Source organism: Biomphalaria glabrata, chromosome 10, assembly GCF_947242115.1.
Source record: "Biomphalaria glabrata chromosome 10, xgBioGlab47.1, whole genome shotgun sequence".
In the NCBI taxonomy this organism is placed as follows: domain Eukaryota; kingdom Metazoa; phylum Mollusca; class Gastropoda; family Planorbidae; genus Biomphalaria; species Biomphalaria glabrata.
In genome coordinates this window covers 26,659,602-26,674,423 of record NC_074720.1, presented here as the reverse complement: position 1 = coordinate 26,674,423, position 14,822 = coordinate 26,659,602, and the positions used below count along the sequence as shown (strand labels likewise).

Here is a 14,822-nt window from a genome sequence, read left to right as displayed (position 1 = left end):
GCCATGAACTATGCAAGTCAGTCTAACACGAGGTTGTGTCCATGTCATGGAACAGTTTCTCAGGAATACAAGGGACTACATCACGACAGACATGTCTTGCTCCTTGAAGTGTGTTGTCATTGGACACGAAATAGCGCGAGGTAGTATAATGACTAAGTGGTTTCTATTGACGAGGAGTGTAGTATTAAACATCTTGAAGAGAATAAATATCGCCAAAGTTTTAAGTATAAAATATAGTGGATTTAAGTGGATAAATAATCAATTTGATCTTAGCCTTAATGAATTTAAACGGTAGCCTACTGGTGGGGGGGGGGGGGGAGTGTTTCTAATGTATGGATATAGATCTGATCCAGGCGATCTCTCTCTCTCTCTCACTATATATATATATATATATATATATATATATTTCTCAAGATTCTTTCAAATATATGGTTTTAAAGGAAATGTGAAGTTTCCCTTTCAGACCGTGCGACATATAGGGCAGATGATGTTAAAGTCATTTGATTCTTTGACCAATCATTAACGAGCAGGGTGTCATGTGGCCAGCACAACGACTAACCGCCTTACCTTTTCCCAACTAAAATCAGGTACTCATTAGAGTTGATTGAACTCACGGGCTCCCAAAAAATTCCAAAATGCAACACATCCCAGTCTTCACTGAGATGCGAACCCAGGACCCCAGGTTCGGAAGCCATACAAAAGACCTCCCCCCACCCCCAGTATAAAGGCTTAACAACTCCGCCACCATGCATTCCTCGTGTACGTGTATTGATAACTTGTGTGGGTTCAGGTATGTGTTTAGAAGTTTGTCGTCCTGTAATGTACAGGTTTCTCTTCACACACAGTTGATCATTATGTCTGTACTGGCTGTATATTAAGTTGTTCTCACATCAAGGAATCTAGTGATCTATATTTATCTATCCCTTATAAAAAAACGAATGATTTGCACTACGGTACTCGTGTTAATGAGTGACGGAAGTGATGATTAAATTAATTGGACTGTGAATGCTAATCTGTTTTCTTAACTCCCCCCCCTCCCCACCCATGCATTCGGGACCGGAGAACAACGCACGAGTCGAGTGCCTACCATCACTGTCCGCCATTGGAAAACCGAAACTCTTGTGAAGAACTGTGTGGGGGATTATGAAAGTCTCAGGAAACATTTTTTTTTAAATCCCCGTCAAATGCAACGACTCGGTTCCATCTCATGATATAGCAACTAGCAGAGAATGAGAGAAAACGATGTCCCATAGCTGAACTAGTATTCATTCCTATCAACACAGAAACATGGTGTAAACGTTTCAACCATTGGACTTGCACCCTTCATTACAAAAAATAGATTAGTAAACAAAAAAGTTCTCTTGTAGATTTAGCGGTTTAACAATTCATGGTGTCACGTTCTGTAGTCACTTGTTTTCCATCTGTTTATACAGATATAGCGTTGTTAATCTTTCTATATATCTAGGCGTTATAGTTCTGTTTTAATTCATCTCTTTATCTTATTAAAACAAAATTCTTTGTGCATACATTCGCCCGTAGAACGAAACATTCTTTGTATACATGTATAAACATTGCTTACGTGGTGTGTGTTTGTATTTATATAAAAAGGCCTGTTCGCCTCAACTAGTTATTTCCTTAGATACCATTTTGTCCAAGTTCCAGTTCCGCTATTATTAGAGATGTGAGGGGAGGGGGGGGGGGGCATGAGCTGGATGACAGGGGAGAGCACAAGAGGACGCCGGTCTCTGTTTACAAACATTGCATTGTGTAATCTGGTGGGTGTTCAACACAGGTCTTCAACTTCCGTACAGTTTCTCGCCCCCCTCCCTCCTACCATCCATCTGAAGGCGAGGATCTCTAGGACTATTAGTTGGATCTTTAGAGGTATAAGGTTGAGGATGAAGTCTTGCTAGCTGGACTAGCCCCTAACGTAAGTACAAGTCATTTGTGACTCTCACCAAGTTTATAGGATGTCAGTTGTACTCACGGCCTGAGTGCTGAAACATGAGGAATAGAAGACATTCTACGTGTAGGTAAGAAGACGACCTTTAGCAGAGACAATTTTTGCAGTTGACTTTCTTTCGCTTAGTTGATACATTGATTTCCTGGTGTGTTTTGTTTCCTAAAGCCAGCAGTTGTAGTTTTTTGTTCATCTTCAAGTCTTGAGTTGTTCAATGAAACGTTAAGAGAGGGGGGGGGGGTGGGCAGGCACAGTGAAGTGACATCTCCCAGCCTGTTTGTGTGTAGTGCGGTGAACATCTCCCAGCCTGTTTGTGTGTAGTGCGGTGAACATCTCCCAGCCTGTTTGTGTGTAGTGCGGTGAACATCTCCCAGCCTGTTTGTGTGTAGTGCGGTGAACATCTCCCAGCCTGTTTGTGTGTAGTGCGGTGAACATCTCCCAGCCTGTTTGTGTGTAGTGCGGTGAACATCTCCCAGCCTGTTTGTGTGTAGTGCGGTGAACATCTCCCAGCCTGTTTGTGTGTAGTGCGGTGAACATCTCCCAGCCTGTTTGTGTGTAGTGCGGTGAACATCTCCCAGCCTGTTTGTGTGTAGTGCGGTGAACATCTCCCAGCCTGTTTGTGTGTAGTGAAGTGACATCTCCCAGCCTGTTTGTGTGTAGTGCGGTGAACATCTCCCAGCCTGTTTGTGTGTAGTGAAGTGACATCTCCCAGCCTGTTTGTTTGTAGTGCGGTGAACATCTCCCAGCCTGTTTGTGTGTAGTGCGGTGAACATCTCCCAGCCTGTTTGTGTGTAGTGAAGTGAACATCTCCCAGCCTGTTTGTGTGTAGTGCGGTGAACATCTCCCAGCCTGTTTGTGTGTAGTGAAGTGAACATCTCCCAGCCTGTTTGTGTGTAGTGCGGTGAACATCTCCCAGCCTGTTTGTGTGTAGTGAAGTGAACATCTCCCAGCCTGTTTGTGTGTAGTGCGGTGAACATCTCCCAGCCTGTTTGTGTGTAGTGAAGTGAACATCTCCCTTACAATGGTAGCTTCAAAACGACATTCACAGAAACACAAAGTATATAGGATTTGGTGCTTTTATGTCGATATTGGTGAATTCTTCATTGGTTAAAGATTAACACTCAAACATGAATTGTGGTGATTTTGACATTTTAAGTTTTCAACCGGTGTTTTGACAATTTTGACAAACTTTTTTTTGTGTGATGATTTTGACAATAACGGGAAAAAAATTTGTGATGATTTTGACACTAACGGGAAAGATTTTTTGTGATGCAGTAAGAGAAACAGTACCTTGGCATAGTCACATAGTGCAGTACACTAGAATGTTGACTTACAGTTTACATGTCTCTACCTGCCTCTTTTTTCCCCCCGTTTTGAACTCATTAAACTATTTATATGTTTTCACCATGGACAAGATTTTCCATCGAAAACAACAAAAGCTACCGGTACTTATTTCTTGTTCTCCGCTCCCGGGGCTGCACGCTTAGAGAAACTCAAGGTATATATTTGGATACGACTGTCAATTGTGTGTCACGTTTCAACTATTGATTCAAGTAAAACTAACTATGTACATTTTATAAAATTATTTATGTATACACTCTAGTAGTACAACATTGAAAAGCCCAAAGATTGGCTGAAGCCTAAATTGGTTTGTCCTTTTGTTGATATTATTAGCCGATATACTTGAACTATCTAGTGCAGGCATGTCAAACACGGTGTTCGGGGGCCGCATGCGGCCCGCGACCACCTTGCATGCGGCCCGCTTGGCCACCTTAAAAATTATCAAAATAGTGTTAAACTATTACGCTGGAAAATAAGAGATGACAAGCTACTTGAATTGAAAAATAGTATTTGTGAAACTGAACAACGAGAGTGAGTCTGCAGGGAAAGCAAGCTACATTTTATCAAACTTAATTGCAAGCCATATGAATGAGTGTGTCGTTAGAGCTGAAGTAATTTCTCCAGAAAAGGTGAAAACATTCAAAGAAATAGCGTTAGGAACTCTGTGGCAGATAGAATAAATGACATGTCAGTCAGCTTGCGTCAACAATTAAAAAACAAAATAGTTGATTTTTAATTATTTTCATTGGCTCTCGATGAGTGAACTGATGTAACGGGTTGGCTATATTCATAAGGGCCTGTGACATTAATTTTGAGATACACGAGGAACTACCTTTGGTAAAACTAGCTAGTCTAACAACGGATGGCGCACCAACCATGAAATGAAATGGCTTTGATGTAAAGCTACTTGCAAAATAAGAGAGACTAATGCTAATTTTAAATTTGCTCATTTTCAGTGCATCATTTACCAAGAAACATTCTGCGCAAAGCAATTACAGTTCCAACATGTCATAAGACCGTTTTTAGTCGCTCACCATTTTATTCATGCCTGTGATGCTTTCATCGCCAATGTTCAATGTTTCTGGATGACGTTGGACACAAATTTGATTGAGTTCACTACTACACAGAAGTCCGCTGGCTGTCGTGTCATAAAGCAGACATTTTTTGCACTGCGTGAGAAAATAGTATTGTTTCTGAACATGAAAGGTGAACCTATTGAGCATTTCCAAACTGACGAATGAGTTCAGGATTTGGTATTTGCAATGATCTCACTTGTCAACTCAGACAACTGCAAGACTTGAATTTGAAACTTCAAAGTGAGATGATGTGAAGTGCTTTCTAGCAAATTTACGACTGTGGATAAACCAAATATGAAGAGAAAATCTTGTTCAATTTTCAAAGTGTCAGGAACTAAAAAGATTAAATACGGCTACAACATTTGGTAAATATGGCCTACACCTGGAATCGTTAATAGATGCTTTCAATGACCGTTTTCGTGACTTCGTTTCATACGAGCAAGAATTTTCTTTGTTTGTATCTCCATTTTCATTTGTTCTTGAAAATGCTGCCGATAAAGTGCAACTAGAGCTGAGAGAATAGCAGTCAGATTCTTTGTTGAAATCGAAGTATATAGACTAGTGGCTGTGCCAAAATTTTAACAGTTATTTACCTGAACGGTACGTTGAATTGTGGAAATTTGCAGCCTGAATTCTTGTTATGTTTTCAAGCACTGATCTCTATTAGCAGTTCTTTTCCATAATGAAAGCTACAAAAACACCTCACCATTCGAGATTATCTGATCTAAATTTGTCATCAGTGATGAAAGTGTCCGTGGCAAACAAACTTCAACCTGACATTAATAAACTTGTATCCCAGAAAAGATGTCAAGCATCAAGACAAACAAAATAATGCGTAATCATAGTAATTTTTAATTACCAAATTGTACTAAAGTTTAGCTAAGGAACAGGTATGCCATTAATTATTGTATTCTATTGTATTGTTTCTAATTTACATAAAACTAGTAGGCTGTTTCGCAACTGGTTTTTTGCTGCGGCCCCTCAGGTAATAGTAAGTTTTTATGTAGCCCATACACCCAAATGAGTTTGACATGCCTGATCTAGTGGGTAGGCGACTTCGGCCGAATACCAAGTTGTTTTTACTGTATACTAGTGAACCCTAACTCCAATCCTTAAAGAACTACCCGTTGACCAGTAGTCAATAAGAAATGTTTCTAGTTACTTTGCTATGCCGAAGAGAAATAGAATGATTGGAAGGTTGGTCTTGCATCTGATTGGTAACAGTTGAATCTGAATTGAGTGACGGTGTGACCGGGTGAAGGAGTCTGCCACACCCACTCTTTTGTTAGCGTACATTGGGAGTTGAATTGGACGTACTAATCAGAGCCATTGCTAGGCACATGTGAGCCAGTCAGCCTGCGTTATTGAGATCTACACTTGAGGATCGAAATGGAACGTGTATATCTTAGTGTGTTGGTTTGGTCACATTTTACCTGGAATCTTAACTGGCTAGAATAACACATATTTGATAGTGACCTCTGACCTGCAATGAACATTTGCTCACCTAATTTTGTTTTTTCTTTATCCTATTTACCCGGTGCAAATAAAATACCGTAATATAAAGGAAGTTTTAAAATAGGAGATTAAAAAAAAGAAAAAAAAGCACTTACTACCGAAGGAGGAAATTACAAAATGCCTTTCCAATTCTAATTTAATATCATGTCCATCGTTACTGTTACGTGCTTACCCCCCCCCCCCCCATTGACGTAATCAATCGATTGATTGTCTCTCTGTTGGGACGAGAGGCCATTGCTCAATACACTTTAGAAAACTTGTGTTTGCTTTGTTAGGCCAAGGTTTGTGTGTGTGATAGGGCTGGCAAGGTGTAGGTCAACTTGTGGTGTCGTGACACCTTTCTGTAGCCACAGCACGTGCAGGTGTGCCACCAATCTATTCGGCTGATCTACTCAGTGGTTGCTAGTCCTCTGCTTGGGAAATGATGGAACTCTGCATGATGATCAGGTCATCAAGAGAAAGGGTTTGGTTCAGTTTTTGTTTTCTATTGAAGCTTAAATAGTTGAGTTGAACCAAAAGCCATGCATTGTTGGAACAAAATATTCGTGCACTATTTACTTGAAAAACCTTTCTGTGGAAGGAGTTGAGTTCACAGCTAATGGTTCCCAAACATTTAGGCCGAGGGCAAATACTTGCTTCTTTTCATGTCAACATAAGTCACGTGTGTATGTGTGTGTTTCCAGGCTATGCTTGTCTAAAATAAGAAATGAACGTTGGCGCCTAAAAGTTAGAATTTGGTTGGTTGTTTATTTTGGGTTTTAAAGAGTAGCGACAATAACGTCATAATAAAACCTAGAGTTAGATAAGAAACAGTATATATATATTTGAGTCTTTGGAGACAGTCAAGTTTTTGGTTAATCGAGACGTTTTTGGACTTATTTGGTTAGCGACAGCCACGACATAGACGGAGTCCGAACATAACCAGATGAAATGTTTGACTCGTCACCACTCCCTTGTCTCATTTCATTGTTGGCCTTTGTGTTCAGTTGGTTGGCTGGACTACCTGTGTCTAAACCTAGTCAACACTCTACCCAAGACACAGTTGGTTGGCTGGACTACCTGTGTCTAAACCTAGTCAACACTCTACCCAAGACACGGCTGGACTACCTGTGTCTAAACCTAGTCAACACTCTACCCAAGACACAGTTGGTTGGTTGGACTACCTGTGTCTAAACCTAGTCAACACTCTACCCAAGACACGGTTGGTTGGCTGGACTACCTGTGTCTAAACCTAGTCAACACTCTACCCAAGACACAGTTGGTTGGCTGGACTACCTCTGTCTAAACCTATGGACTGCCTGTGTCTAAACCTATGGACTACCTGTGTCTAAACCTAGTCAACACTCTACCCTAGACACAGTTGGTTGGCTGGACTACCTCTGTCTAAACCTAAGGACTACCTGTGTCTAAACCTAGTCAACACTCTACCCTAGACACAGTTGGTTGGCTGGACTACCTCTGTCTAAACCTATGGACTACCTGTGTCTAAACCTAGTCAACACTCTACCCTAGACACATTTTGTTGGCTGGACTACCTGTGTCTAAATCTAGTCAACACTCTACCCAAGACACAGCTGGTTGGCTGTACTACCTCTGTCTTAACCTAAGGACTACCTGTGTCTAAACCTAGTCAACACTCTACCCAAGACACAGTTGGTTGGCTGGACTACCTGTGTCTAAACCTAGTCAACACTCTACCCTAGACACAGTTGGTTGGCTGGACTACCTCTGTCTAAACCTATGGACTACCTGTGTCTAAACCTAGTCAACACTCTACCCTAGACACATTTTGTTGGCTGGACTACCTGTGTCTAAATCTATTCAACACTCTACCCAAGACACAGCTGGTTGGCTGGACTACCTCTGTCTTAACCTAAGGACTACCTGTGTCTAAACCTAGTCAACACTCTACCCAAGACACAGTTGGTTGGCTGGACTACCTCTGTCTAAACCTATGGACTGCCTGTGTCTAAACCTATGGACTACCTGTGTCTAAACCTAGTCAACACTCTACCCAAGACACAGTTGGTTGGCTGGACTACCTGTGTCTAAACCTAGTCAACACTCTACCCACGACACGGTTGGTTGGACTACCTGTGTCTAAACCTAGTCAACACTCTACCCTAGACACATTTTGTTGGCTGGACTACCTGTGTCTAAACCTAGTCAACACTCTACCCTAGACACATTTTGTTGGCTGGACTACCTGTGTCTAAATCTATTCAACACTCTACCCAAGACACAGCTGGTTGGCTGGACTACCTCTGTCTTAACCTAAGGACTACCTGTGTCTAAACCTAGTCAACACTCTACCCAAGACAGTTGGTTGGCTGGACTACCTCTGTCTAAACCTATGGACTACCTGTGTCTAAACCTAGTCAACACTCCACCCTAGACACAGTTGGTTGGCTGGACTACCTGTGTCTAAACCTAGCCAACACTCTACCCAAGACACAGCGATGTGTCGTACACGTCCTATCTGTCTCACGTCTCTTGCCCACCACGTGACGCGTGTCAACGTGACAGACCATTTTGTGGTTTCTCTAGAAACTCGTTAGCCGAGAACAACCGCTCATCGTCGTTACCATGGAAACACCCCCATACACCCCATACCACGTCTTGAACTAGTTTGGGGGTTAGGGATCCTCACATCCTATATACTATAGATGAAGCCTCTAAAAATAGTCTCTCAAAGACAAGCTTTTATAAAACGTATTTGCTAATGGAATCAATCCATTCTGTCCCAAACTCTTTGCACTGCTGGCCCACACCAGTGAGTCCTTGATCATCTACCTCCCAAAGCGACAGAATAACTTATTATTTACTTTTACTTCTACAGCAGCTGTTGTCTCCAGTAGTCTAACCATTAAGCCAATAATACAGAGGCCACTGGGGCTGCTGCTAAGTTACACCCACCATTGAGGTCATTTGTTGGATAAATACATATCTTGTTGAAGGACGAAATCTAAAGACGATCAATAATCACATGTAAAGGGCAGCTACTCCATAATTAAAAGTTGACCAAGGAGAATCTACCCTAGATAAATGCTTTGAGATGATCCTCTTTGGTGTGAAAAAGACTTTAAAAAAAAACAAAGCCATGTGTACTTGAATGCATTTCGTTGACGAGCTGAAATGACTCAACGGTCATGCGATCCTTATCTCTAGTAAATAGGATGAACCTAATGGTCTCTTAAGTGTCACAAGGTATTGTTCACACATGGATGAGCACAGACAGACTACACACTGGTTGACACAGTTCACTTTAGTAGAGTGCCCCTTTTCACACGTTTGTTCTAGATAGGCCACTGTGTGTGTGTGTGCAGTTTGATGTGTACACACTTCTATTGGATGGCTCCGTCACCTTTGTGTGCACTTCAGATTAGACTTGTGGCGAGATCAATTTTGTGCCGTACTACCTCGCTATAGATTGGATCCTTTATCGACGAGGGCCGATTCAAACGTGATAACTGATACGGAAGAAGCGTGTGCTGTGTTGACTAGCTGTGTCGTGTTCTTTGATCTATGTACCTTATGTGTGTGTGTAATGACTGGTGTCGCATAACGAGTCGATGAAATGTAGTCAGCGCAGAGCTGAATAATTAGTTTGACGTTATTAGTCAAGTTTGTCTTTTTGACCCGGAGGCTTTTTCGTTTGTTGATTCTGTGTTGGTGGCTGTGTATAGTCCGTACTAGATAGGTGTGGATAACTTCAAAGACATTAGTCGGAAATTTGCTTGTTCATGCTCTAGGCTTCATGTGTTTGCATTGTATTTGTCGTTTTCAATCCTTGCCGTTTGTTAATAGCAGCTAGGGTTCTAAATGTTAAACACAAAGTCAGCCCTGTGTGTTAATTATCCAACGTAATTAAAAGTCCTTTTTTTTTTTAAATTGACTGTTTAGCTGTGACATTTGTCATTTCTTGCTATGACTTCTATAACTTATAGATCTAGTTGTCAAGTTTGTTGGAGCAAGCTGTTTTAAAGTCGAATGTAGATTGATATACCTTTCCGTTAAGCAATTTTCTATCAAGTCACCTGTTACCTGTTTTACTGCTAGGAGAGTTACATAAATGACAAAGCTTTAGATCTATAACATGGCTGTTTGTTTTTAACATTACTAAACATCTAGATCTTAGTACGTAACACCAGGTGCTGCTACAGACATTGATTGTGTATCATTTGTGATTTAACTCTTACACAGCTCCTCGTGTTATTTTTTGCTATTTCAAGTCCTGAGTTGACACTACACGTTGCAGTGCCGAAGTGCTAGTGTCACTGAGCTGTATTCTTGTCTTTAGGAAGGTCGTATGTTCTGTGCCGAAGTGCTAGTGTCACTGAGCTGTATTCTTGTCTTTAGGAAGGTCATATGTTCTGTGCCGAAGTGCTAGTGTCACTGAGCTGTATTCTTGTCTTTAGGAAGGTCATATGTTCTGTGCCGAAGTGCTAGTGTCACTGAGCTGTATTCTTGTCTTTAGGAAGGTCGTATGTTCTGGACTCCGCCCGCTATTTGCGTTCACATCAAACTGAATGGAGACCTGTACAAAACACGTGCTGCTGGGTTTGCTTTTTTAGCGAGTGGTCCGCTTGAAAGACATTTAGGACATTGTCCGAATGGGAGGGGTAAGGCTGCTTTCTTCTATTGGTAGTTAGTATATTAGACTGTTTGTAGTTATTACATTAGACTGTTTGTAGTTAGTACATTAGACTGTTTGTAGTTAGTACATTAGACTGTTTGTAGTTAGGACATTAGACTGTTTGTAGTTAGGACATTAGACTGTTTGTAGTTATTACATTATACTGTTTGTAGTTAGTACATTAGACTGTTTGTAGTTAGTACATTAGACTGTTTGTAGTTAGTGTGTTCTAGTATTTCTAGTGCGTGCTCTTTAATTAGTCTGATTCACTTGACTCTGTCGTGTGATAAGTTAGTTCTTATATAAATTGACCTTTCCTCATAGTTCACAAAATGGATGTGTATAAACATTCACCACCACCTGGTCTAGTTAGGAGTCAAGGAATCTGAACATTTCATGGTTTACACTATAGAACAGATTAGCAAAAACATCTTTTTATCTTGAACTGTTTTCCCCTCTACGTCTAGACATTACTATTTGGAGAGGAAATAATTATGAAGAATGAAAAACATATCTAAAAATAGAATGTATTAGATAGCAAAGAGAAATTCTTAGCTTGAAATGAAACATAAATCTGGTTGGACAAGGTCTAATTCTTAACATGAAACTATAACATTCATACACACATTTCCTGTACAATATTTCCAAGAAATCATTTTCTATTTATTGTCCAATCTATGAGATCATAAGATTAGGTTTATCATTAGGAACACTTTTGTTATTCTAGTTACAGTGCAACGTTGTTTTGTTGTTTATAAACTCATGAAATACAAACACAGCGGCCACGCTTTGTAACTTTTATTTGATTTCGTTTATTCAACAGATTATTATTTTATTGTGTATATAATTTGAACTGCTGTGTGGGCGACATCGTTCCAAACACAGCTAATGCCCAGGCATTCATCTCATTTCCATGAGCATAGTCACTTCGTCAGGCCATACATACAAACGAAGACTATTGAAATGGAATGCTCTTAACTTCGAACAAAATGTGACATGGACAGTTCGAACTAGTGAAACGAAGCCCAAATACAGCACTAATTGAGTAGCGTTCATTGTCAATGGTGTGCAACAAACATTGTAAATCTTGTACACCCTGTCTCCTCTGCAGCGTTTGATAATCTGTGGAACTATATCTCTACCCAAAGTGACCATTAAAAACATTTGCTATACTAATGTTATAGAAATCTATCCAATTTTTTTTTATCATAATCCAAAGCATTAATTATAGAACATTTCTCCCTTGTGTGGATAGAGGGCTTTCAGTTTGTTCTGCACTCTAGGACTGTGTGTTATCGTGAACTGTTTGGGAAGTTGTTACTACTCATGATGTTCTCTTTCCCAGAGTCGCCGCTCCAAGATGGCCACAGTGGGAGAAACTGTACCAATCAGTACACATACTATAGACAAAGTGACCAAGGCGAAAGTCACCTTAGAGAACTACTACACAAACCTGGTCTCACAGAATGACGAGAGAGAAAGCAGGTAGGTCAACTCACTTTTTTCTAGAAGAGCAGTAGAACATAGATCTAGATCTAGTACTTAACCCATTCTAGCACACAAGTGACAATAGCATGGCATATATATGTTTAGAGGAATATCAGGAACATACACTGTGTACAGCTAGAGCCTAGATCTATAGCTTTGGGTATTCGAGAGCTTAGATCTATAGCTTGGGATATTCTAGAGCCTAGATCTATAGCTTGGGGTATTCTAGAGCCTTGATCTATAGCTTGGGGTATTCTAGAGCCTTGATCTATAGCTTGGGGTATTCTAGAGCCTAGATCTATAGCTTGGGGTATACTAGAGCCTAGATCTATAGCTTGGGGTATAATAGAGTCTATATCTAGATCTGTAACTATGGGGTAATATAGATTTATAACTTCGGGTAATCTATAACCTAATATAAATCTATAACTTGGGGTAATCTAGAACCTACATTTTTTAATTCGGGATAATCTAGAGCCTAGGTCTATAATTTTGGGGTAATCTAGAACCTATATCTATAGCTTGGGGTAAAAAGATATAATTATATAATGCCATTCTTTGAGTGAACATCCCAATAGGTAGCTTTAGCTTTGTTACATGTAAAGACACTTGTAGTGTTATTTGAAAATCAAAAGTAAACCGTATTTTGTTAGCCCAGTATGAAATCTGGAATGAAGCATTTCATACCAATATAATCCCAAGAGATATCTTGAGGGCCATATTGTAAGGCATTGTTAGAACACTGGCAGTGGATTGTGTTTGAAACAAATTGTTCATTGAGCTAGTAGGAGACTTGAAGAACGTGCCATTCCACTAAGTTCATTCATCGATTTCTATTGGCCGTTTTTGTACCTTTAGATCGATGGATGATTGTTTTGATCTTGAGTGGAACATGACGTTCTTAAAATAGATGCAAAGACTTGGCTCAGTGTTCCGAAAGCACTCTTGTTACTTTTACACTTTGGTCTTAGCCTTATGTTTATACTTCTGTTTGCTATACTTGTACTTCTGTTTGTTATACTTGTACTGCTGTTTGCTATACTTGTACTTCTTTTTGCTATACTTGTACTGCTGTTTGATATACTTGTACTTCTGTTTGCTATACTTGTACTTCTGTTTGCTATACTTGTACTGCTGTTTGCTATACTTGTACTTCTGTTTGCTATACTTGTACTTCTGTTTGCTATACTTGTACTTCTGTTTGCTATACTTGTACTTCTGTTTGCTATACTTGTACTTCTGTTTGCTATACTTGTACTTCTGTTTGCTATACTTGTACTTCTGTTTGCTATACTTGTACTTCTGTTTGCTATACTTATATTTCTGTTTGCTATACTTGTACTTCTGTTTGCTATACTTGTACTTCTGTTTGCTATACTTGTACTTCTGTTTGCTATACTTGTACTTCTGTTTGCTATACTTGTACTTCTGTTTGCTATACTTGTACTTCTGTTTGCTATACTTGTACTTCTGTTTGCTATACTTGTACTTCTGTTTGCTATACTTGTACTTCTGTTTGCTATACTTGTACTTCTGTTTGCTATACTTGTACTTCTGTTTGCTATACTTGTACTTCTGTTTGCTATACTTGTACTTCTGTTTGCTATACATGTACTTCTGTTTGCTATACTTGTACTTCTGTTTGCTATACTTGTACTTCTGTTTGCTATACTTGTACTTCTGTTTGCTATACTTGTACTTCTGTTTGCTATACTTATACTTCTGTTTGCTATACTTGTACTTCTGTTTGCTATACTTGTACTTCTGTTTGCTATACTTGTACTTCTGTTTGCTATACTTGTACTTCTGTTTGCTATACTTGTACTTCTGTTTGCTATACTTGTACTTCTGTTTGCTATACTTGTACTTCTGTTTGCTATACTTGTACTTCTGTTTGCTATTAGCTGTTTGCTATACTTGTACTTCTGTTTGCTATACTTGTACTTCTGTTTGCTATACTTGTACTTCTGTTTGCTATACTTGTACTTCTGTTTGCTATACTTGTACTTCTGTTTGCTATACTTGTACTTCTGTTTGCTATACTTGTACTTCTGTTTGCTATACTTGTACTTCTGTTTGCTATACTTGTACTTCTGTTTGCTATACTTGTACTTCTGTTTGCTATTAGCTGTTTGCTATACTTGTACTTCTGTTTGCTATACTTGTACTTCTGTTTGCTATACTTGTACTTCTGTTTGCTATACTTGTACTTCTGTTTGCTATACTTGTACTTCTGTTTGCTATACTTGTACTTCTGTTTGCTATACTTGTACTTCTGTTTGCTATACTTGTACTTCTGTTTGCTATACTTGTACTTCTGTTTGCTATACTTGTACTTCTGTTTGCTATACTTGTACTTCTGTTTGCTATACTTGTACTTCTGTTTGCTATACTTGTACTTCTGTTTGCTATACTTGTACTTCTGTTTGCTATACTTGTACTTCTGTTTGCTATACTTGTACTTCTGTTTGCTATACTTGTACTTCTGTTTGCTATACTTGTACTTCTGTTTGCTATACTTGTACTTCTGTTTGCTATACTTGTACTTCTGTTTGCTATACTTGTACTTCTGTTTGCTATACTTGTACTTCTGTTTGCTATACTTCTTCTTTCTTTACATATACTTTGGACATATTCTAACGCTTCTACTTACGTTCAAGCCTTATAATTATATTTGGGTTAGAGAGATTTGCTATATTTGTAGTGGAGACGGTTCCCGGTCATTTCATCCCCAGTCACTTCATCCCCAGTCACTTCATCCCCTGGTCATTTCATCACCGGTCATTTCATCCCCTGGTCATTTCAT

At 39.5% G+C, this 14,822-nt stretch overlaps 1 protein-coding gene across 4 annotated transcripts in view; it reads left to right on the top strand.

Annotated features, from left to right (window-relative positions):
• The window catches only part of LOC106069518 (serine/threonine-protein kinase 38-like), a 234,674-nt gene that overhangs the window by 170,716 nt on the left and 49,136 nt on the right, over nt 1-14,822 (top strand). For 3 of the 4 annotated variants that reach the window (XM_056043625.1, XM_056043624.1, XM_056043621.1), the window contains one exon: nt 11,874-12,013. In XM_056043625.1, coding sequence (XP_055899600.1) covers nt 11,889-12,013 — 125 coding nt within the window. In that variant the 5' untranslated portion in view covers nt 11,874-11,888. Of the gene's footprint in view, nt 1-9,251; nt 10,515-11,873; nt 12,014-14,822 lie in introns of those variants that run through there. The other variant, XM_056043623.1, reaches the window with a different exon arrangement.